Raw genomic sequence first — 27,961 nt, forward strand, 5'->3', positions numbered from 1 at the left:
CCCTGGAAAATGATGAGGGAAGGGAAGAGCTGGTTCTGAAAGTGGTCTGGTGATATTTTCACCTGAAAGGAGGACTCTTAATTCCCATTTTGAAAACCTGGTGAAGGGGCTGGGGACACCACAATGAAGTGGTGCTTGTCTGTCCTCTTCATCCTCATGAAAATTGAGGTTTTTACATGGTGCTCACTCTCTGCTGCAGCTGTATGTGCTGGGCTGGTGTGGGCTGACCCTTGAGGAGGGAAAGTTGTTTTTCTGCATCTGTCGTTGTGAGACACCAGGGTTGCTGCGGGGGAGCGTTGAATCATGGCATTCCCCAGCTGTCTCTGTGATTTTCCAGCCAAAATTGTGCACTGGGGATGATCTGCATGGGGCCAGCCCTGCTCTTGGTGTGAGGGATGTGGCAGCTGCCACCGAGCATCCCCCACCTGTTGGGATTCCACCAGGGTGTAGGATGGGACCATAGCAGGCTTTTTGTCAGGTTGGCTGAGATTTCTCAAGGCCACTGAAAGAATTAAAATAATCTGTTATTTCCATTTAAAAGGGATGCCAACTGGGCATGGACCCTCCTGGGACCTTGGGAAAATCTCTGCCCTTTGCTGATGCCAGATGATCTTTGCAATGAACAGATGCTTTCCCATAGCTGCACTTTATCTTATGGGGCTTTTTAAAAAGGGAGGAGAGTGTGAAAAAAACCACCACAAATAAACTGACCTGCCAGAAAATGGTATTTGAATAGCTACTTTGTAAATAATCAGTGTGTGCCAGGTACCAAGGATCTGAGCTGCAAGCCTTTGGGGTTGCCTCATGAAGGGGGGAAGGTCTGTCAGAGATGATGGATGAGCAAAGAGGTTTGCTGGGTCCTTTTCCTCCTCTCCTTTCCCCTGGTTCCCCCTTCACCCATTCAGTTTTAGGCTGAAATTTTTTAAGCCTGTGGAGCTCTCCTGTTGATGGAGTGGAGGGCTGGTAGTGTCCCACAAATGGGTGACTTGACAGTGTCTGCTGAACAGTGGCAGGGGCTAGAGCCTGAAAAGGGGCCCAGGGAGTCAAATCCCTGTGCCTGTAAAGCTGCAGGGGACAAGAGCTGCTGGGCTTTGTCAGGAAGGGGGCAGCTCCCCAGTTTGGTTCTTCTAGGAGTTTTTGGTTTATTTTGTTTGCATTTGCAAGGGAGGTCCCTTTCCTTCCCCTTTCACCTTTCCCCTCTCCCCTTTCCCCTCTCCCCTTTCTCCTCTCCCCTTTCCCTTCTTCTCATTTTCCCTTTCCTTTTCCCCTTCTCTTCTCATTTTCTATTCTCTCCTCTCTCCTAAAGTGCATTACAGTAGAAAAAATTCATCCCTACCATTACACTTGGCTTATTCCCCAAGCAATTGCACTTTCCAGGCTGGTTACAAGAGCCATTCCTCCTCAGAGAGGTGAGCAAAGCCAAGTGAGGCTCAGAAACCTAGTGCAAGAATGAAAATCCCCAGCAGGACTTTCTTAAAAAGAAGCTGCTGAGAGAAAGATCTAGAAAACAAACACCTGCCACCCCCATGTTTTGAGTGGTGGGGTGATCAACTTTCACTGGGGTGAACGAGAACCCGGAGCAGGCTCTGTTTCCCTTGTATCCATCACAATATTTCTGTGTACCCTGCAAGTGTGAGCAGGTGTTTCACAGCCCTTTGTGTGCCCCTGGGAGGTTGTAGCTGTGCATGATGGTGCAGAAACATCTCCTGGTGCCAGTGCAACAATGCAAATTGACTCCTTGCAGTAAAGTGATTGCATGGCTTGCTCCATCCCTTTCAAAATTAGCTGGGGTGTAATAGCTCCATGTTAATCACACCTCACAAATATTGCTGGATTGCCAATTCCTGACCTTTGATTTGAGGCAAATCTTCTCCTAGAATAATTAATAGAGGCTTGGCTGGTATTTTCTCCATAAATGCCTCTATAAAATGGATTTGGAGCAATTCTTGTCTGTGATGGAGATGAGAATAAAAAGCGACAGCGAGGTGTGCAATGCTGTATGTGGCAGGAGGGGTGGCCATGGGCTCGAGGTGGGACTGTGGTTTCCTACAATCTTACTAACCCTGATCCTGAGGCTTTTTCTTCTCACCATCATGCTGAGACGTTCCTGGGAAGCACCTGGCAAAGCTGAGAAGCTTGGATGCTGGGTAAACTGGAGAGGAGTAGGCATTTTCCTTGCAAAGAAACGTGTGATGGTCCAGAAAGCTCTTTTTTATCTTTCCCTATCTTCTTCCAGCTGAAGAGCCAGAGGGATAGAAATCCATGTCCCTCTTCAGATGATGTGTGCTGGACTTATACAGGCTGCAAGACTGGCATATACCTGGTGTTTGCTGTTGGAAGAGATCCTCAGTCTCTTGGTGTTCCTTTGCTGACAAATGCTTAAGTGCACCTTCTGCAGGCTTTAGCTGGGTACTTTGTGTATCTTTTGATTAAACTGGGACTGTGCTTTTTACCAGAGCCTGCTGATCTCCCCAGTGGTCTTTTTCATCAGAGAATAAACAGAGTTTTATGTGAAGCCTGCATAACCTTTAACGTGGCTCATTTTTCCTGTTTCTCCCCTGTGAAAAATGGCACTGTGAGTAGACCAGAGCCTGAACATCCCTTGGCTGATCCCCAAGGGGAATTTCCAAGGTAAATTTCTGTCTCCAGAGACTCAGCTTCTTCAACAAATCTCAGAAAAGACCTTGCTGCAGCTTAGCTTCCCAGATCTGCATTAATGCTCCCATTTATCAGAGAGCAAGAATGAACCATGCATCAGGTTTGGAGCCAAGTAGCATCAGCATTTTTAGTGGAGCATATCTTTGGAAGGGAAAAGCCTTACTATGAATAATTAAGGGCTGAGGAGGCATTAGAGGGCTCTGCTGGCCTTTCCTTCAAAGTGGATGGCTGAGTCTTCATGAGTGCTTTCGTGGGGGCTGTCACCTACACATGGGGGTGCCAGTTATTGAATGTCTGATGGTGGTAACATATTAGTGAATCCCACCTCTTTGTGATGACTTTAGGTAACCTGGAAGCAAATGAATGTAACAGCTGTAACATTCTGTCTAATCAGCCAGAAACACAGGCTTGCTTTGTCCTCCCCCTTCCTCAGAAGAGATGGATAGGTTTGGTGCAGGCTTACAGTAACAGGTGCAATTTCGTAGGAGTTTCATAGTCTCACTTACAGCATCTATTAAGCTGAGTTGCCCCTGTATTGTCTGATGGGAGAGGAGGCTGTTGTGAGCAGGGGGTTGGCAGTGCTGTGTCTGCTCCCACTGTCACACTGGAGGAGCTCAAACAAGCAGCTGAGGTGGAATTTTGAAGCTGGTGCTGAAGCACAGAGGAGTTGACTGGCTTGTCATCAGCCACGAGACTTCTGAGTAGTTCAGAAAGTGAGATCCTGTATCCTTGTGCCTTTTCTTTTTGGTTTGTTTGGGGGAAAACCTACAACAGAGATGTCCTTATGATTTTCCTTTTTTGTTGATTTGACTGTTGCAGAGCCTTTGAGCAATCTTTTCCTCAATATTGCTATTTAATCCAAAGTAAAGAGAGAGTTCTTTCCACGAGTGATTTGTTGTAATGTTCTTCATTATCATGTAGATTTTGTGCAGAGGCAATTTTGCTTCTTGAGTGTTCTTCTTTGTTAAGTCACCATGTGACATGGACATAGATGTCCAAGGTTTGCTGCTTCACATGGCAAGTCAGCACTGTGGGCCAACCCCGCATTTAGAGATGGAAAAGGCTGCATTGAGAAGTGTCTTCAGGTGCTCTCTTGTTTTGCAGATACTGTAGCAAATGCTTCTGGTCCTTTACTAGTTGAAATAGCAAAGACTCCAGGGTCTACTCTGGGAATCACACTGACCACAGCCATGCACCGGAACAAGCAGGTCATTGTCATCGACAAGATCAAGCCAGCCAGCGTGGTGGACAGGTACAGATCTGAACAGGCTGCTCCTAGCTCTGCTTCTCCTTTCTCTGCTGCTGTTTTGTCCCCTTGTTAGTTATAACCCAATCTTCTCATGTCCACATGTTCTTGCACTGTTTGTTCTGTAAATCTCTGACCCACCAGCAGTGGACACTCCTCACCAGGAATGCAGGTAACTCAGTGCATGAGAAAGCTGAGCTTTAAAAACCTCAGGTCTGACTGCCCTGGAGCTGTGAAGTGGCTAAAGCCTATTGTGGAAACTTCTGGCTGGAGCCTTTTCCTGACGGACAAGGCCGGAAACTCTTTACGTGGGGATGCACAGAGGGCTGTGCAGCACTGTCTGTGCTCAGTTGTGTTGCTGAGCTGAACTCCTGGCTCCCAGGACTTAACTACACTGCTGGCAAGCCCTTAGCCAACCAGACTGGCTATGAGGGGGCACTCTTACAAACTTAAAAGATTTCCTACCAAGCCACCAACAGCACTGACTCAAACATGATTGTGTTGGTTTTGCATGGCCTGTTTTTTGGTATTGGGGGGAGCAACAGAGGTGGCTTCTGTGAGGAGCTGCTGGAAGCTTCCACTATGTCTGGCAAAGCCGGTCCCTGATGGCTCTGAAGATGGACATGCTGCTGACCAAAACTGGGCCAATTAGAGAGGTTGGTAACACCTCTGAGATAACATATTTAAGAAGAAAGCCAAAAGAAAGTGTTGTGCACAGTGTTAATTCCAACTAGAGTAGAGAAGGTGAGACCATGTGAGGGAAACAACCGGGAGACACCAGGGTCAGTGGAAAAGGAGGGGCAGGAAGTGCTCCAGGGGCCAGAGCTGAGATTCAAACTGGAACGAAAAAACATTATATAGGAGAAGAAATTAGCAAGAATTTGAACACTAACTTGCAGTTGAATTTTGTGTGTGTTCTCCTTACTGTGAGGACGTGGATTTTGGCTGTGTGTGTAATGACCTCTCCTGCTGTTTCCTTTGCAGATGTGGTGCATTGCACGTTGGTGACCACATTCTCTCCATTGATGGCACAAGCACAGAGCACTGCTCCTTATTAGAGGCAACTCAGCTTTTAGCTGCCACTTCTGAAAATGTCAAGCTGGAGATATTACCTGTTCACCAAAGCAGGCTGCCTTTGAAGCCTCCAGAAACAGGTTTGTCTTCTGTGCCTACACTGCTGGTCACCCTCAAAACTCAGTTTGGGTCCCTGCAAGGGGTTCTTTGGAGTGCTGGCAACAGATTGCAAAGAGAGACATCTGTAGAGGAAAAATGGGTGCCTTAATGAAATGTATGTGATTAGATGATGTTCTTCAAGGATGTGAAAAGGAAAAAGAGGCAACATCTGAACATCTGTGCTTGAATAGGGAAGCTGGAGATGGGAATCCCAGGTTTTGCAGTGCTGAATGCTGTGCAAGCCACTTCCTTAGTGCCTCAGATAAGAGACTTTAATTGAGAGGGAGGAAAACAACCTTGCTGCTGGCAAATACATTTCCAAGCTCAGTTTTTATTTGCTGATGGCTGGTAAGGCTCTGTAAAGAATGTGGTCAGTAGCTGGACAGGGTCCTGATGGACTTCCAAAGCTGGAATGTAAGTGTTCATCTTTCAGACCAGCCTGCTTGAGAGGCAGCTGTGTCTGGGCAGCCAGGGGTAGAGTCAATCTATCTGTAGCTGTGGTTTCCACCACCCATACAAAAGAACTACCAAGGCAGTAAATTCTGGCTCCAGTACGATCAAGCCCAAAATGTCTGTAAAATGTCATTAGGAATTCACCCTCATGAACATTCTTGTTGCCCACTTTTAGTTCCTCCCTCCACATAGGAAACTATCTCAGGCTCTCCTATAAATTTTATTGTGACCATGGCCTCAGTATTAGTATATTTGTTGCAGCTCTTGCCTGCAGTTTTGTTACACTCTGTACTGGCAGTCTTGTAATTCAGGTGTTTCGGGTGTGACTGTTCAGCACCAGTCCTTTTTTTCCATCATTTTCAATCACTAGTCTCTCAGGGACCATCATTTTAAAAATATTGATGCAGAGTACCCCAGGGCACAGCTGCTCTTTCCATTCTCTTCTAGGGTGGTTTGGGGACAGGAGGACAGTATCTTATGGCCTTCCTTAAACTGATACAGTGAAACCTAAAACATAAAAACATCTCCATGTCTAGAAATAAATCCCTTACATGTCCAGTCCAATTTGTTCAGAATTGAAGCAGTTTAACAAAGTGAATGGATGACTGACCTTTGTGCCCAAGAAAAAATGGAAAGCTATAATCCTTTTTCAGTGGCTGTTAAAATGAAGTATTCTCCTCCTTCCATTAGTGCCCTGCTCCTAATCTTCTTGAGAATATGTGCATTGAGCAGCTGCTCAGGACAAGGAGGCTCTGTGGAAGGACAGCTTGATGTGATCAGAGCCTGTTTACCCAAACCCTCATACACAGATCAGTTTGCTGTGGCAGAAATACAGAACACAAACTTGGGACAATAATTACAACACATGAGAATGAAAACTCAGGGATGTAATGTTTGTTCCCACTTTTGATTAAACTCTTTAACACATGAAGGATCGTAGGGAAGGGTGCTGTGCCAACTCCACAGGCTGATATTTCTGAGTTCAGCAAACAGGGAGAATGAGGGAACACGGACCCTGCAGAAACAAACTCTTGTGGTTGGTAAGAGAGTGGAGCCCAGGGACAGAAGCTGTGGAGAGGATGTGATGCAGATCCATCCTTGTTCAGCACTTGCATTGCTGGGTCCTTTCAGTCTGGGACTGCATGGTGTTTGTCCTAACACTTTTTTTAAAGTGGCTTCTTGTGCAATCAGCATCTGGTTGGAGGAGGTGGAGAGGGATCTGAAGCTGGATCAGTGGCCATGCAGAACTATGGCCTAATGCTGAAGCATGGGATTTGTCCAACTGAGTTGGGTTTCTCTGTGGTTCTGGGGGCACTTGGGAGTTTGTGGGAGGATTATGCCCTGCTCACAGGATCACTGGTGCCTTGGAGCAGTTCTGGGATGGATGGCTTTCCTCAGGCAAGGATGATATGGGAAAGATTGGGGAAGGCTATTGGAAGGATTTTTTCACAGAATTGTCCTCCTCTCCCCCAGTTTGCTGACAGCTGAGTTTCAAAGGCACATTTTTTCTGTTGTCAGTGTAAGCTAAAAATTAATAGACAAATGGGAGAGTTTTAGTTGTTATAAGTGGATTAAATTATTTTGTATATATGCCCATAAGCTCTGTCCCTCATGTTCAAAGTGTTTATGTTTATTAAGAACTTTTCTTTTTGTCGAGATATAGCTAATTTGATTGTTGTTTTTAAAAGCTGCCTGGCACAAAATTTGCATTTGAAAATACACAATATAAGAAGCCCCAGAGCTGCAAGTGTACTTTAAAAAACTTGAATAAATGCTAAACTCACTACATGTTTAGCTAAGACTAAATATAATCACTATATTGTCTGGAAAATCTGACCTAAATGATTTAATGCCTGTGATGCACACACACAAAATAGATTTCTGCTGTTCAAGGCAGTAACATATGACCTTTAGAGGAGATCTCTGGGTGGACTCAGTAAACAAAGTAAGTCCCTCTCCCAGGTTTGCACTCTCAAAAGGTTCTGGTAGTGCCAGTGCTGGTGGCATTTCTGCCTGCTCAGAGGACCCAGAGGCAGGAGGAAATGTCATCCTGGGAAGGTGCTGGAATGTCAGTGCAAGTGGCTGGGAGATGAGGAGCCCTGGGATAAGGTGTGGCTGTGGGAGGCTTAGCTGAATAAAAAAGCTTGAAATCTTGCTTGTTAGCCAGGAATTCCTTTTGAAGGAAAAGAGGTCCAGGCAGCACGGTGCAGAGATTTGGGACAGAATTCCTGGTGTTGGGCAAGGAAAACCAAACTGACCCTGTGCTGCCCAGAGGCAAAAGGAGCAGGCAAAAGGAGAACAGACAAGAGATCTGGGGACTGCGTGAGGCACTTCAGAAGAGACTTGTGGCTGTGTGATTTGGTGTGGCAAAGCTGCAGTTCCTGGACAGGGGGTTTCCAGACGATGGATGTCACACTGCAGTAGATTCTGCCAGCATGTACTGGGGTTAGGGTTGAAGTTAAGCAGTGGTGTGCCCTTGAACAGGCTCTGCCATGTTGGTGCTATGCTTTCATTTGCTGTTTGCCACAGCATTGGCATATTTTCTATGCTGGTGGCCTCCTTAATTGGCTTTAAGCAGCAGTGCAGAACCCCCTTGTGTGGTGGTGAGCTGGAGGTGGCTCTCTGCTGCTCCTGTCTTTCATCCATGTGTGCATTCCTGTGCAAGAGCAGCCACTAAACAGCCAAGTGCTGAAGCCAAGCAAAGTGCTCCCAGCATGAGGGCAAGGCGTTGAGCCTTGTCACAGGGAGGGCAGCTGTGGCAGCAAGGTGGGAAACAACCCCAGGAGCCTTCCCTGGTGCTGATGGCCTCTGCAGGGCACTCCTGGTTGGATGGAGCTTCTGCACATCACACAGCAGACTGCAGATGGTAATGACTTGTGTGCACTGCCAGCGTGGCTGAGTCAGGCTACTGGCACAGGATGTGGAGTTTTTGTGGGGAAGGAGAGAATTTCTGCCACTTTGCATCAAGTGTCATGAGGTTGTGTGGGGTTGTGTTTTTGCTGCTGATGCTTGATATGCTGTGGTTGGGTCCTGAGTTGTTCAGAGTCAGTATAAAGCTCTTTTCGACAATCTGCTGCGTTATGGTTCTTACCTTTTCTTTCTCTCCTTTCTCCTTCCTGCTTGTGGTGATTTCTGCTCCCCTGAATGCCATCAGTCAAGGTGCAGAAGAGTGACCACCATCACTGCTGGGACCCCTGTGTCAACTACTGTCACACCCACCACCCTGGACACTGCAAGACACCCACTTGGAACCAGACATCTGGACAGGATTACTGCAAATGTAACCTCAGTGCATGGCATTGCCCTCATCCTACCTGTGCTCATTCTTGTGCCCCTCCAACTCCTTAATATTCAGATCCACAGTGTGACTTTTCATTTGTTTCCTTCTCAGTCATCTGGTGCTGTGGTACAAATTCAGTATCTACAGCCCAGCACACACAGATCTGCTGGTTGGGACAAGAGCAGTGTGCTGGGCAGACCCATGCACCATCCTCTAAGCCCTGTTCCTGTGCCTGCTTTCATACAGCAATAACGAGTTGCTGTGGGATAGGGAAGGTGTCTACTATAGTGTGGGAATGTGACACAGCAACACATCCAGCTCAGACCCTAGTGCCATGCAACTTGTTAACAGCAGGATTACGGCTACTTCAAAATCTGTAGATCTGACTTCTTGTCAGGAGTGGGCTCTGTGCTGCCCCAGGTTTCTTGTCTTGTGGCAGTAACGCAGGAGAAAGGACACACTGCACTGTGTCCAAACTGTGGGAAACAAACATTCCTTGGGTCTTGAGCCCTGGAGCTGGAAAGGAGGAGCTGCTCCAAACCCATGAGATGTTTGGTGACCCTGTTAGTGAGTGACCCCACTGCTGCAGCCCCCTGTGCTCACCCCTGATGTGCTCTGTGTTTCCCCAGCTCTGGTGGCTGCCAACTTCTCGTCTCCCACCATGAACGCGCAGGGATTCCCGTGCCAGAACTCCAACACGCTACCTCGCAGCTCCCACCCCATGAGCCCCCGCACCACCATGCTGAGGAGGAGGCAGAAGAAGAAGGAGCACAAGAGCTCATGTAAGAGCAGTCTTGGGCCAGCTGGGTTGGAAGGGGATGCGTGCTTGCCTTGCCATCCGTGTTGTCAGCCAGGGTCAAACCTGGTCTCAGCACTGTCACTGCCTCCCTCCTCCTTGGTCACTGTCCCCACCACAGACCAAGGTGTGGAGCCAGGCTGTTATGCTGACCATGGCTGCCCTGACTTTCTGCCTCTCTCCTCCTCCCAGTGTCACTGGCCTCCAGCACGGTGGGTCCTGGCGGGCAGATAGTCCACACGGAGACGACAGAGGTGGTCCTCAGGGGAGACCCTTTGAATGGCTTCGGACTTCAGCTCCAGGGAGGCATCTTTGCTACTGAAACTCTGTCTTCCCCACCTCTCGTCCGTTTTATTGAGCCTGACAGCCCGGCAGAGAGGTTAGAGACCTTGCCCTTGGATGCTGATGGTGCTGCTACTGAACATTTCATGGTTTGGTTTGTTTTCTCTCCTCAGAGGCTCATTTAGATATTTACTATCATCCTTGTAATATCTCCCATTCTTCACTGGGCATGGTTTACTGTCACTGCCATTTCTGCACTCGTCGGCTGACCGCGGCCTCCCTCGCACCCCAGGTGAACGTCTTGGCACCAGGCTGCGGCCGGTCTGGGAGGAGGAGGAAGGGAGTGTGTGTCTGTGTGAGAGTGCCATTCCCATTCCCTCTCTTTGTTTTTGTTTTTTAAAATTCCTCTTTGAAAGATAAATCTTTTGTGTAGGTGCAGAAAGGGAAAGGTCTAAATAAGTGGCCCCTGAAAAATGTTTTCTATCTGATTTCATTGTAGCAGAGCCCAACTATATAAACTGGCCATAAAGACAAGGCTTTGAACCACAGGGATAGGGCTCTAGTTGAGGAGCAGGTAGATGCTGCAGTTAATCCCTCCTGCTTTTGACTGTGCAATGCTGGGAAAAGTGCAGAAGGCAAGAACAGCATTAACTGCTCCCTGTCATCCCTAAGGACACTGGGAGCAGTGACTCCTCCAGCGATGGAGCCTCAGCCCTGGAGTTCAGCTGCTCCCAGTACTCTTGCTGGCTGGATTTAGGGTCTGCTCGAGTGTCTGTGCACTACAATCTAGGTGTCTTCTGGTAAGGCTTTTGTTAATAAACTGTTAAGGCCTAGCATGGCTTGATCTCTTGAAGGGTTTAAAGGAGAGCTGATTTCCTTAGGCTGGAAGTCAATGTCCCTGTGCTTGTTTCTCTTCCCACCTGTGAATACCACTGTGGTCTGTCCTCCCTAAGGGTACCAAAGGTGCACCAATGGGCAGTACTCAGCGCCTGCTGCAAACCCTTTCTTGAAAAAGTCTCTCCAAGACTGATGGCCCCATCAGCATGTGCTGAAGGTTTGGTGTCTCCAAGCCAGCCCAGAAGAAAAGCTCATGGGGGAATTGTAGATTTGTATGGCAAGGAAAGGTTTTCAAATTGAAATGCAAGTCCTTGCTGTGCAGACCAGCCTGTGTGTCACAGCCTCTCCAGTCAGCCGATGCAGAGCCAAGGTGGAACAGGAGTACCTGGTGCTTGTGTCTGTGGGAGGACAGTGACAAGGGGCTGGCAGGAGCAAGAGCTGTCTTGATGCAAGTTAGGAGAGATTTCAAAAGCCTGTTATGCCTTTTGTTTGTTTGATTGTTTCCAAACAGGGTTTAAAAATTAAGGTGATGGCGTTACGAGTTTTTTTATCCTCTATTGTGGGCGAACTTGGCTCATGTTGCAAAGCACCAAACTCCTTTTATAAATCAGGCAGCAACAAAGCCTGCTGTCCTAGGGGATGAGGGAGATGTGCTGAAATCTGCCTGACTCTGCTTTATCCTCTTGCCAAGCCTGGAGGAAAAGCAGTGACTGGCGGTGCAGCCTTGCCTGGCTCTGATCTGTCACACAGGCTGCTCGCCCTTGCGCTGCCCGCCCGGCAGCATTCACGCTCTTCTGGCTGCTGCTTTCTGGAGACCAGGAGCAATCCTCTCTGCATTTGCAGTCTGGATTTGATTTGGGGATTAAATCTCTGCTGTGTTCTTTCCTAAACCATACTGCTCTCCCTAGCTGGCAGGAAAATGCTGTCTTTCCTCCCCATCTTGAAGTGATAAGTGCACTGGGTTTGCAGTGAAGTGAAAAAGGCAATTTTCTGTTTTCATTTCACTTTTTGTTTCTTGCTGTTTCACAGAGCTCTTTGCTCCATCATTCAAGGTACCTTATTCCTGCCCTTCAGAGGTTTTGTTGTAGCTGCAGCCCAAGACATTAGAACTATTTTCATCCCCTTGACCAGGTTAGGCTCCCAACTGAGGCTGGGCTGTGCTCTTTCTTGTGCTGCAGTTTTTGCTCTTTGCCAAAATGATGAACTCCGGGGATACAGGGATCAGGTTTAGCACCCTGGATCTGACCTGGATGTTCACACACTCTGCAAAACCTGTGAATCTGAACGTGCTGTTGTATGAGAGCATGATCCACACTGGCTTAGGCCATATGGATTGTTGTGAGGAGCTGCCTTGGGGGTGCCCAGCAAGTGTGAGTACTATCAGAGAAGAGCATGGCATCACCCTCTTCTCAGGGATGTTGGGCTGCCTCACATTTATTGTCTGCTTTGTGCTAGCTTGTGCAAGCGGTTTGATGCAAAAATTCTCACCTGTCTGACTTGTGATTTGTTTTACTGCAAATAGCCTCTAATAGACCTCCCTCCCCACCTGTTGTTTTGTTTCCAGGGTGCATGATGAAGCCTTTGGGTTCTGAATGAGGCAGTGATTCAGCCCCTGTTATCAGCAGAGAGGGTGGGAGGGGAAGAAGCCTGACATCCCCTCTTGGCTGCCTTGAAGCACTCAGCTTTTGTGTCCTTCCTCCCCCAGCTGTCATTGGCAGCAGAGGGAGAGTATCTGACTTCTCCATCCTGGTATCCAAAATCAATGCTTCCTGCTGAGCTACATGTTTTCCAGCTCTGCTCAGACACAGTTGTTTGATCATTGTGTTTCTGCCTTTCGGGTATGAATAGTTTGCAAAAGCAAAGTTTAGCAGCTGGCTGAAGCTGTCAGCAGAGCTTTGATCCATCGGGGGCTGAGACCCACCCACCAACATGCAGGCACAGAGGTGCACACACACAGATGTGCATGTCTGACCTGTGCAGGTCGGCCCAGGGGCAAGTAACAGATGAGTTTGTGCACCCAGCAGTGTGGCCACAGTCCCAGCTGCTCCCCCCACAGATGGAGTGACCATGCAGATGTGGATGATGCTGAGTGAGCTCTTCAGTGTACATCCTGCCCAAGGCTTGAATATGTGCTGCTCTGTATCAAGCAAGACACCTCCTCTGCTCTGTTGCTGTCTTTAAGCCCAGGGAATGAGTCATGGCAAAATGCAAATCTGTTCTACCCCAGGGAGATATTCCCATCATAGACTCAAACACATCCATAGGGCTGTCTTTCACTCCAGGAGATGCCTGTACTCCTGTTCTTTCTGATTTTAAAACACTTCTGCTCCAACAGTCTGAAAGCACTTTTTAGGTGCTGATGTTAGACTGAGCATCTTGGAGACAAATGCCTTCTCTTTGGAAAAACTGTCTGAAGATTCTTGTAGGATTGCATGGCAGAGCCAAGAACTCTGTAAGACCCTTGGCTTCCCAGGCTCCATTCCCAGTGCAAGACACACAACAGCTGGAGATGGATGTCTCTGGAATGATTCTGAAGGGTGAACAAGATATGTCAGGCTTCCTTGTACTTGGTGGGGGAAGCCAGAAGGTTGTGGCATCACACCACAAACTTTCACAAACCTGCAAGACCAGGGCTTAAACAACTGTGATTGACTGAGGCTAATAATGAAAGAAATAAAATACCTCTGACCTAACAGAGCTGCTGGCTGTAAAAGACTCAGGCAAATGCACCTTGAGTGAAGAAACATGAGGAACAGCTGTTTTGGGAGAAGGCAGCTCTGGTGGGAAAGGTGGCAAAAGTTTACTTTGATGCAGTATAAAAATATCCTATGAGCTCCCAGCCTTTGAGGCTGAAACAGTGGTGCTAAAGTGGATTGTGTCCCTGTGTGACCTCGAGATGACAGTGATGTCTGAGTGATGCAGCTGTTGATCCCTGCTTTGCAAAAGGTCCACTGTGGGTCTCTTGGTGACAGAGGAGTCATCTCTGTTGTACTTGGTGCCATCTTTTTATTTATAAACTGATATTTGTAAGGGTGTCTGTGTGGCTGCATAGCCACAAGTCCAGTAAAGGATTGTAATTAAACTTGATGTAATTTATTCACAAGGGTGGGTTCATTTATACATTATGGACTTGTCTGTCAATCCAAATCTCCTTGAACAAACACCTCTGAATTTGTATCTCATAAAGTAGGCAGCTTGTTTCCATGGATGGCATGAACTCAGGCAGAAGTGTAAATACACCTTCCTAGCAGTAAGATAACCTCCCTGGGCTCTCTCCAAACTTGTTCATATCTCAGCTTTTGGTGGGCCACTGGCACAAACTGTTGTGCTTGTTCATATTTCTTGAATTCAGATGTGTGTACTTTTTCTTGATAACCCGGCCTTTCATATACATCCTGATGTTTGGATGTGAATAATACAGCCAAGTGTCTGTTGCCTTTGATGCCTTTGTGTGCCTGGAAGCTGTGGTGCTGTGTTTTCTTACAACTGAATTGGGTGTGAGTGATGAAGAGTGACTGGAAGGTGTAGTAAAAAACAAGCTGTCTTCTGTGACGTACCTGTGAAAGAAAGGGGAAGACAAAGATGTGTTTGATCATTAAACAGGAAAGGAATAAACATTCTCTGGAGAAGGCTTAAAACAGGATAACTAAGGTCTTCTGGAGAATCTTTGTGGTAAAATAACTCCACATTTTGAGGGGAATCTTAGACTTGATGCCATAACCCTAAACCTCTTTTGGAGTCCACTCTGTAGCCCATGTTAGTGATGGGTGAAGAGTGGTTTCCCAAGCTCTGATGTAGTGGACAGCCAGGTGATAAGGGGAAAGTCTAAAAAGAAGTAGTTAAAGTGAACAACTGATAGAGGAGAAGGAAGATGAGCAATTTCCCCTGGTTGCAGGGAACACTGCAGTCTTGTTTTTGTAGAGCCATGGGCCAGCCCAGGTGGGAGCTGACTGAAACAATGTGGGAGATAACTTGGAGGATCATCTTGCTGGTGTTGCATTATATGTAAAAAAACAGAAGTGTGGGTGGATACTGAGTGTAGGAATGTGTGAAAAACACCTTGCTTATAAATGCAGGGGGGTCCCAAGAGACAAACTGTGCTGTAGCAGTACATCTCCAATGTAGCCTTGCCATCATGTTCTCCTTCCAAAGTAAAAGTCCTGCTGATTTCTGTTCCTGGAAAAAATGGGTCTGAACCAAGAGCCCCAAAGGGTCAGTTGTGGTTATATTGTCAGGCCATCACACTGGAATAATATTGGCCTTTTAAGGCAGTTAAACAGTATCACTGTACATTTGGCTTCCAGAAATGCAATTAGAAGGGATAAATTATTATCTAATTTGCTGAGGCATTTCGGTGAGTTTATTGGATTGTAACTTCAGTATTTGCCATGAACTAAGGAGAGGAATCTCTGCAATTTTCAGTGCCATTAGTTTGTGTTCCAGAGGGTACAGGTGCATAAAAAGAGCTGTTTGTGGTTAGATAGGGAAGGAAGTCACGTTCCCTTGTGTTTATCATTCTCATCTCTCGGCCATGGTGTTGATTTTTAGAAAGGTGAGAGTTCCTTTATTCCCCCCTTTGCTGTTGCAAAAAATGTGATAAAAATGGTTATTTAGGAACAAAGTATTTTTGAACTGTAGAAATCCACAAAGGTTTTCTTCCTTGTGCCCTTCCAGGGGTTATTTTCTCTTTGGGGCCACTTCTGCAGAATATGTCAGTACTTTGCGTGTCTTGTAACGGATTTCCCTGGCAAAAGTAACTCATGGCTGCTTGTGGGGTTGTTTTTTCCCTCCTTTCCTCTTTTTCCTTGCCTCCTTGTTCCCATTCCCTCTTTTCCCACTGTGATCTGCAGGTGTGGACTGCTGCAGGTAGGAGACAGAGTGCTTTCCATCAATGGCATTGCCACGGAGGACGGGACCATGGAGGAAGCCAACCAGCTGCTGCGGGACGCGGCGCTCACCAACAAAGTGGTGCTCGAGGTGGAATTCGACGTTGCAGGTATGTTCCCAAAGGAACTACTGCTCCTCTCTGCCAGGGCCTTGCTAACCCTTAGGAGGGAGTGTGTCCACGAGGCTCAGAAGGAAGGGTGAGAAACCCTGTGAGGACCTTCTCCATTTCTTGTTTTCTCTAGCGTGCACTGAGGTGGCAGGTTCTTCTGATCCTTTCATAAATGTTCTGTGTTCGTTGCTTGGCTGAGATAAGCCTAAGGAGTAGATGAGGAGGACACACTTTAAATATTTGCCCATTAATAGGAATAATATTTATATTCATTTATGGCCTTGAAGCCAGGAGGGAGCCAAAGCTATAGGCTAGGGGAAAAGTGCAGCTTTGTATAAAAAAGGATTTTTTTTTCTTCTACATTGACAGAGCTGTTTCAGTCTTGAAATACAGTGTGATGTGAGCACTTAACTTGATGTTCAGAGCATGTATTTTTAATGAGAATCCAAATTTCAACCTGAAGTCCACAGGGCCTCAGATAACCTTATTTGAACCAATAAAGCAGTGCTTTATGGGCTTGTTTTCTTGGTTCCAAAGAAACCATCTAAACCATCTACGCAACTGAAAACTCTCTTTTTTCTCCTTTTTTTCCTTTGTTGTTTGTTTTTGGCTTTATAGAGTCTGTCATACCCAGCAGCGGTACTTTCCACGTTAAATTGCCCAAGAAAAGAGGTGTAGAGCTTGGAATTACAATCAGCTGTAAGTATTGCTCAGACTTGCAGTAGCAGTTGCAAGAGCCTTTGCTTTCCACACAGGCATTTTAGAGGACTCAGTGGAGAAGAGATAAGATCATGTGGGGTTTCTGTAGCACTCCAGTGCTCGTGATTTATCCCAGAATGAATCAGATGTGTGGTTCCTGCCTCCATGAGCTGGCAGCTGCAGAGAAAAGCAGCTGCATGAAGGGTTGGGACAAAGCATGGGTCTCAACTGATCACTTGATCTGTGGTGCAGAGTAGTAGTATATTATATTATACTATTAGTAATATTATTTTTATTTCCTTGCTTACACTGGTATTGTGTTCTTTATAAAAATAATTGCCTGGGTCTGGTTGTACCTTTGTAAAAAGAGGTGGAGGGAGGAGAGCAAGAAAGAGGTGAGCCCAAAGCTTGAAGGGTAGAGAGGGGAAACTGCCAAGGGGAGGAGCATGAAGAGGGTGGTGGGTCTTAGAGACAGGGGAAGGCACTTTAAATTCCAGGGTTTGCCAGGAACTGTTTCACTGATAAACTCAAGCCATGCAGGAGAGCAATGTGCCAGGACTTGGTGTGCACTGAGAGAAGAGAACATAAACATTTTTCCTTTTATTCTCTCTTTTCTGCTCGCTCTTGATTAATTATCTCTGTTTCTCTTCTGAGCATAGTTTTTCATTTAAAGATCTTTTGACCTCTTTGGAAAGGATGCTATAGGGAGATGATATAGGCAGTTCCATCCCAAATTTCTGGCTAACTTGGGGTCTTGTTATGCTTTGTGTAAGTGAATTTTTCGTGTGTGGCAAACACACACAGGTCTTGGATCACTCATCCCTCTTTCACTTCTGGGTAAAGTGAGTTGAATCATCTCAGGTTTGCCATGCCCAGAGACTGCCACCACCTCTGATCTGAAACAGAGCAGCTTGTGAGACTGCAGTAATGTGATCTCTTGTCTGAGCCCTCAGGAGCACGGGCCCAGCTGTGTCTGGGGAATGGAGTCGCAAGGGACACTTGAAAACTCGGTTTCATTAAAAGAGATAAGCTATGGTAATTACCTCTTGACATTTACAGCATTAGTTAGAGAGTTAATTGAAGGTGTTCTGGTCTAAGTGGGGTGATTCTCAGGAGTGACTGGAACATTGACAGGATGATGCCTTTGCACCTTGTGATATTTCTTCTCCCTCTTCTCAGCTTCCCCTATTTGTGCCACAAGGACAATCCTGAGAAATAACAGCACAGTATTTAACATTTGGCTTGGTAGCAATTACTGTCTGAAGACATCAAAGTGCTTTCTGAAAGCAGCAGGCTGTCTATAATGGCATTTCACTGGCGGGGAGCAGTGCAAGTGCAGACTGTGCTGGGCTCCAACCTGCTGCCCTGCCACTGCCTTGGCATTCCAGCCTCAGGGAGCAACCCAGGATAATGGATCTGCTTGCAAAAACTGGCTCGAGCAAAGCCCTATTAAGTTTCAAAGTTTAGTTTTTGTCTGGGGCTAGAGAGTAAAATGAACCTGGGAGCTGCTGGCAAGAACCTACGTTTTTATTTGTGAAGTCTTATTTGAATGGGATCTGCTTCAGATGTGCATTTACACTTCAAACATATTTTTATGTTGGAAAGGTTTTAATTTCAAATTTGTTAAAAAAACTTTTTTGAAATAAGTGCTAATAGAAAGAAACTGACCCCTGGGTTTTAAATAGATGCCCATTATCCAACTACAAAGCGGCTTTATTAATGCTATAATTGATTTGATCTTTTTGATTATTGAATGTGTTTGTAGGACATTGTTTAAGTAATGCACATGCATAGACCTAAAATATATTGCAGTTTTTTCCTGAGTGAAAGCCAAATTATATTTACAAATGGAGAAAAAGACACCCAGAAAATGAGGTGGCAAGGAGAAAATTCAAGCTGAATCCTAATTTTGTTTTCATATATTAGTCTATATAAACATATGTCCACATGATCCTTAGAAAATTAGATTATCATTTTTTCACTTTGCCTCTGACCAGGCAGATAAATATTCCAGTTTCAAACATTAAAACCAAAGCAAGCAGCCTTATGTTAAGTACTTCCTGCAGAGACATGATGTGCATGCAGGAGTGTGATGAAAGCAGCAAAAGAAGAGGTAAAAATAACTCTTCTCTGTTTTGCTCAGTTCCTTTCCTTTCAGTTCTGCTGACTTGAGTGCTTGTGTAGATCTAGAAAGAGCTTTTACAGCTTTCCTTCTGATATGGAAAAGTATATAACTACTGTTTTAAAGGAGAGGACGTGGTTTACTGGCCTCTTGCATTGGATTCCTGTTCCCTGCTCTGTAAAACTGGAGCAGCTTAAATAGATGACAAGGGGAAGGGGTCAGTAGAAGACCCACTGCACTGTCGTGGCCACAGAATTGGCCAGAGTCCATTTATTTATGAACTTTGTAGTCTAGCTACACTGCAGATCTAAGATGAGTTGCTTTCATTGAGTTTTACCTCTTGGTTTCAGCTGGCTTCTCTGTAGTTAATTCCTCTGCCTAGGAAGATTTGCCTCTGCCTTCTTAAATGGGCAGAAAGTGTTACGACCTCATCAGAGGAGCACTGCAGGAATAAATGTGATCAAGTTCTTGCTGTGCTGTGGCTCTCAGAGCTAATTGGGAGATGGACTAAGTAAAGGATGGGGGGAGAGCAGATTCTTGATGGATGTGCTGGAAGAATTCATGTAATGGAACTGGCTGCAGGAGGAACCATAAATCTGCTGGAAATGCTCATAAAAGGGCTGAAAACCCAGGAGATTTGTGTGTGAGGAGGGCAGATAGTTCTGGTTCTGGGATGAACATACAAAGAGGGGCTGCACTTACTCCTGGTGAAGGGCAGATGTTTGCTGAGGGCATTTAATCTTCTCAGAGATCTCAAGGTTTTCCAGAAAGAGAAGGCTTGGGCTGGATGAGTGTACAGTTTGGTCTGAGAGTACAGATGTGTTTTGTCCCCCTGCTCAAACACAGTGTGGCAAAGGGACACAGCAAATCTAGATGCATGGTGCAAAGACATGCATATAGCACTATTTCCCTTCCCATTCCCAGAGTTGAGTACAGCATCCAAGGGGTGAGCACTGACAATGCTTTGTACTCCTGAGGGATCTCTGTGCCCTCAAGCCTCATTTCAGGCTCCTCCATTAGCTAAAATGAAGGGCACTGAGGCTGCCATGTGTGTGCTGCTCCATGCACTTTGTCCAGGTGTGATAGGACATGAAGCCAGTGAAACTCTCATTTTCTCCATGCTCTAGTCCCTCAGCCTCTGTCCCAGAGAGAAGGGCATTTGCTTGTGGAACAGCTACTCTGGCTGAAGAGCAGAGCATGCTCCTTTCTCTTCCAAGAGCTCTGAAGCTTACCTGAGACTCTGAATGGTGAGCATGCAAATACAGGGAAACTGAGTGTTTTGACACAGGGATGAAGATTTGACCCTTGTTGGCCTGAACTATCATCTCCATTAGCAGAACACGTGCCTCAAATGCTCTGATCTTGCTGGCTGCATCCAGTTCTAATGATGCAGTTATGCCTTTGAAGGTTGAAATCTCTTACAAATTAAAATCTCCAGCAGCGAGAAGCTAATAGCTCACATATTCTTGTACGTTCAATACCGCACCTCTTAAAATAAGATATAGATTTGTTATTACCCTCTGGAAAATGATAGTTGATTACACGAAAGATTGCCTTTTGTATTGAGAGGTTGGGATTTTTTTTCTGTCTCAAATATCCTCTCCAAGGGCTGGTTTTGACATTCACTGTAGGGTAGAGGTGTGTTAGTGTTGCTGTTTAAAGAGATACTGAAATTGTCATTAATTTTAGATATGCACTAATGCTTTATATAGCTTGTTTATCAAATTACCTGTATATATCTTAACAAATCAATTCCCGTGCCCTTGGTGTGAAGTACTGCAGATAAGGAGTAGGCAGCATATCTGCCTGCAGGTGATAAAACCGGAATTTGGGTAGATAGATAACTTCGATTAAGTCTCTTAAGCAGTGTAATCACTGTCCTAGGGAGAAGATGGATCTCTGAGCCAAGCAAATCTAGTTTTGCTGGCTGTGTATTAGCCTGTGCCCTGCCACCAGCCCAGCTGAGCATGTCTGCAGGCAGGACAAGCTCAGCAGCCACCTGTCCTACCCCCTCACACTACAGCTGATTCACTCTGCTGCTTTTATCCTGGTGGGATGTCCTGATCTGGTTTTGCTACCTGGAGATTGTGAAAGGAAAAGGATCTGTGATGAGGCAGTATCCTGCTGGAGGCACTGATAATTTATGTACCTGCTGCTAAACTTAATGAATGATGGAGGACAAAGTTGGGTACTGAGGGTTTGATTTTCACTGCTGCTCTTTGTAATCAATTCTGATTCACTTTTTTCCCTCTTATCATTCCTTAGCTATCCTGAGATTATTTGGTTTCTGATTTTGTTATTTCCAGTTTTAAAATGCTTCTTATTTAAATGCATTCTCATGGCATTATTGCAATTTCTTTAATTACACATTGGCAGTGTTGCTTTGGCTTGGTCAATAATGAAGGGCATTTTAAACAGGTTGATGCCTGTGAAATATGTGCTGGTGCTCCTTGGAGGGGAATAATTTACCAGTACAAGTCATTATGCATTCTATTAAAAACACAAACTGGACATGTGTTCCTGGCCTCGTCATCCATCACAGTGTAAACACCAAGTTAGCCACAATCCCAGCAGAGAGACTGAAAGCAATTTATAAAAAGTAAATAACAGTATTGATCAATTCACCTTTTTATCACTGCCCTGTCACCACTGCCAAGCAGGGTTTTCATTTTGAGTTTCTTCCCCACCACACACTTCTACCTTTACCAGCTGTTGATTTATGGAGCTTTCTCTGGGCCACTGGAGCAGATTTAAACTACCTTTTGTACTGGTAAATCCACCAAAAATACAAATGTGTCTGAAAAAGAGTCTGTTTCCACCTGAAGTGGCTTGCCCTGGCAGATGGAGGGCACAGCCAGGATCCCTGCTCAGATGAGCATGGGTTTCTGCACACCAGCTCCTGCCTCCATCTCTTCCCTTCCTTTGCTGCCATCTCCATTTCACACACAGGAAAGCAAAACCCAGAGGCAAGACTGAGTGTCCAAACTGTGCCTTTCTGCAGCAGAGTTCCCAAGACAATGTCCTTTGAACAGAAATAACCACATTAACAGGATAAATGAATGACAAGGAGGCTTTACTCATCTGTGCAAATGTCTTAATGCCAAAGCCCACAGCCCTAATAATGATGTACTTTAGGTTGGTGCTGTTTTAATTGCAGGCAAATTGGAAATTGTCTATTCAAAATCTCACCAGGGATTCATGTATCTAACGGCTCTGACCTCTACTGAGCCTCCCCTTCAGTGAAATTGCAGCTCTCTCCCTGTCAGACAGGCAGCTGTTGCACAGAGAAATGTTATCACCCTGTGTGAATGGCCCAGGATGGTTAAAAATTTGGGTCTCAGGGGTGCTCAGGGCAGCCTGATCCCAGCAGACAGGCAGGGAGCCCATCTGGACACTCTGCTGGGCTGCCAGGAAGGGCTTTGGGATGCCAAAGGTTAATTAATGGAGTCAGTAACTACAGGTTTTTAGAATGAACAGCAAGCCTCTGTTCTGTGCTGTGAGATTTCATTATCTTAACCTTGTATCTTATGCCTCTTGAGAGAACACAGTTATTCATTAAGTCTCTCTCACCCTTCAGATTTGATGGTTTTATAAAGCCATTGCATTTTACATTAATTAATTAAATAATGTGATGATCCCCCATCCCTGGAAGTGTTCGAGGGTGGGGCTTTAAGCAACCTGGTCTAGTGGAAGGTGTCCCTGTTCCATGAGTGGAACTAGATAATCTTTAAGGTCCCTTCCAATCCAAGAGATTCTGATTCTATAATGATTCTGTAATGAATATTTAGAGCATGGGCTGCCATTTATGAAAGTTTGAGTTCTCTGTGGATTTGGACAGTTGTATGCAGTTGTATATGCTGTTCCATTTAACTCACATCTTGAGAAAATCTGTTCTGAGAGAAAAACTTCTAAAAAAAGCCTGCAAACAAAACCCAGAATGGTTTTTTTCCCTTTAAACTTGTTTTGTTCTGTAATGGATAAAGCACTTGGTTTGTTACCCTTGCTTCTGTCATGAGAAGCTTGTGCTGTGTTCAGTGCTGACCCCAACTGTGGAGCTTCAGAAGGACAAGGTCTCTCATTCTCTGCTCAAAATCTGACTGTGTGCAGCATCCCCCCACATGTCACAGCACTTGCAAGGTGGATGCTGAGATAAACACAAAGCCTGCAGAGCTCGAGGCATTTGTTGTCTATACTTGCTTGCTTGCTCGCCTTTTTAATTTTTTTCCCCTCCCTCTTTGCTCTCTTGGTGTTCATGGTCACTGGACATGTTGTTCAGCTGTGACTTGGTCAGGTTAGAAATGGCCATCCCAGCCCACCACCAGGACAGGTTAGGATCCTCCCTAACCCCTTTCTGTCACACTGCCTCTGCTTTGAGACTAGTAAACAAACCTTGCAGTGAAAAGTATTTTTGCTAACCTGGATTGTTTTGACAGAACCAGGCTAGGGAGTGATTAAACATGCAGCAATGCCACCTGACCCAGGGCTTGGGGTGTGCTCACAGGGTCTCCCCTCACTGCTGCTCAGACACTCTGTACACCTCTGTCAGCAGCAAATATATGTCCTATACTGAAAGGGGGAGCAACAGTGATAGTTATTATAGTGATACATCTCAATCCCTGTGCTGTTTGGCCTTCTCAGTCAGCACGGGGATTTCTTCCCTGTTTTTGCCTGAACCCCACCCTTATTCCCACTGCTCAGCTCTGCCCAGTGTGTCCTATCCTGTCTGCAGTCTGGTCCATGCTGTGGGCTGGTTGAATATAGGCACAAGCCCTCCAGGAATCTCCACAACACATCCCCCTCCCTTTGCAGACAGAAGCACAAACATGAGTGTCCAGTCCAAAACTGTCTGGTACCAGGCTCCAGTTAGACATGGGGAAAAGTATTTCTCCAGGCTCTGTACCATTCAGCAGTCACATTGCTGTGACTGTTATAAAATCAGTCATGGTCTGCTCTTTGCTGTCTGATCTCACTGAGCTCTCAGCCCTGCCACGACTGAGACTGGCTGTGTTTTTGCTCTCTTTAGTACAGAAGGTTTGGTTATTTCTGGGAGAGGATATCCTTAAAGGTGTTGGGTTAGACATATGTTTTTAAATATCATAAATGAATGTAAACAACAGAAAAATCTAGAGCAAAGGGGTTGGTAAACACTTACTATCTCTGACTTTCTGGGTGCTCTCTAACTGCTGTTCAGGCAGGTGGATCTCTGTGTGTTTGGTGCCACGTGCCTCACAGATATTTTAATCTCTGCCCTGCACCTGATATGTTCAGAGGCTGTGAGTTTCTTTCTTCCCACACAGTTTTTGTGAGAAGCTGAGAAGGTCTGTCAACTTTAAATGAGGCAATGCAATTCCCATAGCAAGGCAGGAGGGGAGGATGCAGGGTGGAATGGATGCTCTTTCTTGGTGTGTGTTTGGCGTGTGGATGACAAGGAGGTCAGGAGGAGTTTGAGTCATAAGTCTCTCTTGGGTATCTCAGGAGAGCAGCAGGTCTTGCAGGCAAGTTTGAAAATGTAAATGCTCCCAGAGATGTGTACTCACATCTCGTGGGCTGAAAAAGTTATCAGGGTCAGCCAGGAGATAAGAGTTGGAAACCACCCACCCCTTCCAGCTCCAGCACAAACCACCCCTGATTCATCTGGTTGTATGATTAAGTGCCCTGGAGAGCTGAACCAGCTGGAAAATTGTGCTTTTTTCCCTGGGTTATTTTCCACCTGGAAAATTTCACAGCCCACTTTACTTGGAGAACACAGAGGTGTTTGTATGGAGCTGGATGCTGTCCAGGCAGCAGGGCTAATTCTGACTGCAGCCATGGCCTTTGGCTCCCTTGTCTTGTGTGTGAGGGGTGATGAGGGGTGCTCAACCGTGCTGGGATTGGCAGTGCTACCTCTTCCTGCTGGACACCTCTTGCAGCTGGACACCACACATCCTCTCCTTCAGGAGTCCCAAGAAAATTAACCTGGGCAAAGGGCAAACAAACTTTGCAGGGATTTATGGGGTTCTTTTTCCCCTTTCTTTCTGGAGAGGCCTCCAGAGTTCAAGTGTGAAGCATCATTTTGTGACAGGAATATAAATCCCCTTTCCTTATGGCTGCTTCTCCCCATTAACTATCCACCATCCCCATCCTGGACAGCAGACTCAACACCAGGCTTTGTACTCTGTGTCTCTTTTTCAGCTGCAAGCAGAAAGCTTGGAGATCCTTTGATCATCTCTGACATCAAGAAGGGGAGTGTAGCACACAGGTGAGTACAGGATTTTCCATCTGTCAAACCCACAGCAAAATGGCCCTCCATGAGAGATAAAATGTCCACCAGACAAGTTGAATGTTGGGTATTTCCAGAATCCAAGGAGATCTCAGCTCTAGAGGTTTTTCTTAGACCCCAGTAGGGTTTGCAATAAAAACTGTCTGTATTGAAGCAAATAGGGATGAGCTAATGGAGAAGGTGACCAGAGCACTGGTTTAGATGTCTGCTGAGTCCCTAGGAGATGGATGTTTAGCATTTAAGAGCATGTGGTAAAGGACTTCATATATCCCAGGAGGTGCTATGGCTCATCAGGTAGTTTGCCATGTCTCAGCTCCTGCTTTGGTGAGCAGAGTGAGTGAATTGTGGGCATTGATGAACTGTGCAAATAACTCAGCATTTATTGGCTTCCCCTCTGATCCCAACACCTCATAGCAAGGCGTTCAGAGGCATTTAGTGTGGCTGCATGGTTTATTTCTAAGGGTGCCCACACAGGAGCAGTCAGTTAAACATCAGGCATTTTGAGGGTTGTAGGTTACCCAGGATATTTATCTAATCTTCCTGGCTAGTTTTGTGTGGATACATGCTCTACACAAACTTCCTCTCTTTAAAATTACAGGTGTCCCAGACTCAGCTCGTAGTTGTTTTCCAGAAAACATCAAGGGCAGTAAAAAGTTAATATTGTCATTTCCACTGCAGAACTGAATGTGTTGTGGGATCTGAAAGGCAAATACAAATGTACTCTTAGTTTTCTTTTCCTCTCCATGTAGAACTGGCACCTTGGAGCCGGGAGACAAGCTGTTAGCCATTGATAACATCCGACTCGACAATTGCTCAATGGAGGATGCTGTGCAGATTTTAAGGCAGTGTGAAGACCTGGTCAAATTGAAGATTAGGAAGGATGAAGATAACTCTGGTACAGAAATCCTGATGCAAACTGGTGCCTGTCCACTGTAATGACATTTCCCAATAGGTAGTGCAAACTAACAAAGATAAGGGCTGCTGCTCTCCAGTCACCACTTTCCAATTGATTATAGCTGATTTTTGTTATTCTCCCCTTAAGTGATGTCTGGAAGGTTAAAATCCTATTTGGTATGAGTGTCACTGAAGATTTCTGCCTTTTACTTCTAGATGCTGCAAGTCTTTCCTATGACTACATTTATTTGGGAAATGAAAAGAATTCAGCATTCCTGTTTTCTCTTTCAGATGAGCAGGAGACAACTGGTGCTATTATCTACACGGTGGAGCTGAAGCGATACGGGGGCCCTTTGGGAATCACCATCTCTGGGACAGAGGAACCTTTTGATCCTATTGTCATTTCAGGCCTGACTAAACGAGGGCTGGCAGAAAGGTGAGGTTTGGGGGCAGAGCAGTTGAATTGATTTGAGAAGGGGTCTTGAACCATGCCAAGTTTCCTCTGCTGTCATAAGCTCTTCCTTGGTGTCTTAGTCTGCTAAGAAGGAAAGGTGTTCTGAAGGTGCCAAGTGACATGAAGCAGCGTGGTGGGGGCTGTGCAGCTGGGGCAATGAGAGAGACAGTTCAGGAAAAGTCAGATCCAGTGAGTTGGGTGAATTCTGCAGCCAGGAATACATATTTATTTGCCCCTCTTTCACAGGGATGCTTCCTGGTCTGGGATTTGCCATGCACACCTTGTGTCAGGAGAGTGCCCAGCCTGCCTATGAAACCACCATAGGCTCTGTCCAGGACTCCCCTGTTGCTAAACTGGCTTATGGGCATTGCAGTGGTGTGTTCTGCTGAAACCAGGGATCCCAGGTGTATTCTGACCTGTCCTTGCTTGTTGCTCAGTGTGTTACATGTGAGGTATCTCAGTGCAGGTTGGCATGCCCAAGCATCTGGCATTTATACCAAATAAATGTAGGAGCAGATTTACCTTCAACCACTGGGGAGGTTGCTGTGTGCCTGGATGTGAATATCTGGGGATGTGTGGGATTTAAAGGATCAGGACATTCCTGAGAGTATAAGGTGGAACTGAGTCATGCACTCTATCTTAATTAATCTTTCTATACGGGAGCTGTGACTTGTAAATAGATCATTTCAGCAGCCCTGACTCATGCTTCTCTAAGGGTCTCTTACTTTGTGCTGCCTGACAGGCAGAACAGCAACAAAAAAAACCCCCCTGAACAAACTGGTGTAAAGTGCAAGACCTTGGGGATGTTTGACAGCAGATCTGGCCTTTTGGTTTTTTCTGTTTCAAGACCACACTCCCTCTTAGCTGGACTGAAACAGCTCCGTGTCCTTTTCTGCATTGGGCTCCCAGAGCTCCAGCACACTGCTGTGAATTTCCATTGCTTCCCTTTGGTGCAGAATGCAGAAGGTCTGTGTCTCCTGGGAAGGAAGGGGATAGATTTAATCATTAGTGATTCTTCTCTTTGGGGATTTTATATCACTGCCTGCCACTGTAGGATTTGGTCTTTTTCCCTATAAAATTATAGTCACAGAGTATCCAAGGCTTTTCTGTGAAGCACTTCTGTACTGTACCTGCAACCCAGCATGAGAGAGGTTAAGAGGAGCCAGCTCAAACGCTGTCAGGTGTCAGAAGAGAGTCTTGTACCTTTGTTGATCTCAGTTCCCTTTGCAATTCCACAGTTGTTCCTCCTTCCAACTCGGATGCACACCGGTGACTGCTACGTCCAGAAATGTAGTGCAGGCGAGTGCTGCAGTGCTGCTGAATTTTGATCAGGAGTGAGCAGGCAGTGAGGAATGAAAAGCCTTGTGAGAAGAGTGATGGAGCTGTTCAGCACGTTCACTGTGGCTGAGTAGCAGATAACAGGAGCAGCACAGGGATGTCTCTGGGTAACCTTGGCTCCCTGTGGGGAGGGTGAGGAGCTCGGGTGAAGGCTGCTTGCAGGAAAGATGCAATTTTTTCTCCTGTGAGTAAGAGAAGGAGGTGACTTGACCTTGTCAAGACAAGAGGGGTGCTTCTAGTGTTACCCTAAATTATCCCTTTCCTGATGTCTCTGCCTTTATTTCTACCACAGAAGCCCTTAGCCAGGCTCTGATGGAAGGATGGGGATCTAAATCCAAATCCATGCTCTTGCTGGAGCACAGGATATGGTTTGGCAGCACTGACGTGGTGTGGACCAGATCCTGGTGTCTGATAAAAGGAATCCATGGGCCATTCTTGTAGACAAAAGTGAAAGTCTGCACTGCATCTTGGGCT

General features: G+C 46.0%; 1 protein-coding gene across 7 annotated transcripts in view; it reads left to right on the top strand.

Moving 5' to 3' along the window:
- The window catches only part of GRIP2 (glutamate receptor interacting protein 2), a 256,936-nt gene that overhangs the window by 208,933 nt on the left and 20,042 nt on the right, over positions 1 to 27,961 (top strand). For all 7 annotated transcript variants that reach the window (XM_033071229.1, XM_033071227.1, XM_033071233.2 and 4 more), the window contains exons 8-17: positions 3,763 to 3,910; positions 4,889 to 5,058; positions 8,685 to 8,810; positions 9,440 to 9,592; positions 9,799 to 9,985; positions 15,576 to 15,721; positions 16,340 to 16,420; positions 24,714 to 24,780; positions 25,551 to 25,696; positions 25,987 to 26,131. In XM_033071229.1, the coding sequence (XP_032927120.1) occupies positions 3,763 to 3,910; positions 4,889 to 5,058; positions 8,685 to 8,810; positions 9,440 to 9,592; positions 9,799 to 9,985; positions 15,576 to 15,721; positions 16,340 to 16,420; positions 24,714 to 24,780; positions 25,551 to 25,696; positions 25,987 to 26,131 (1,369 nt within the window). The remainder of the gene's footprint in view (positions 1 to 3,762; positions 3,911 to 4,888; positions 5,059 to 8,684; positions 8,811 to 9,439; positions 9,593 to 9,798; positions 9,986 to 15,575; positions 15,722 to 16,339; positions 16,421 to 24,713; positions 24,781 to 25,550; positions 25,697 to 25,986; positions 26,132 to 27,961) is intronic.

The sequence above is a fragment of the Catharus ustulatus genome, chromosome 13 (genome assembly GCF_009819885.2).
Source record: "Catharus ustulatus isolate bCatUst1 chromosome 13, bCatUst1.pri.v2, whole genome shotgun sequence".
In the NCBI taxonomy this organism is placed as follows: Eukaryota; Metazoa; Chordata; class Aves; order Passeriformes; family Turdidae; genus Catharus; species Catharus ustulatus.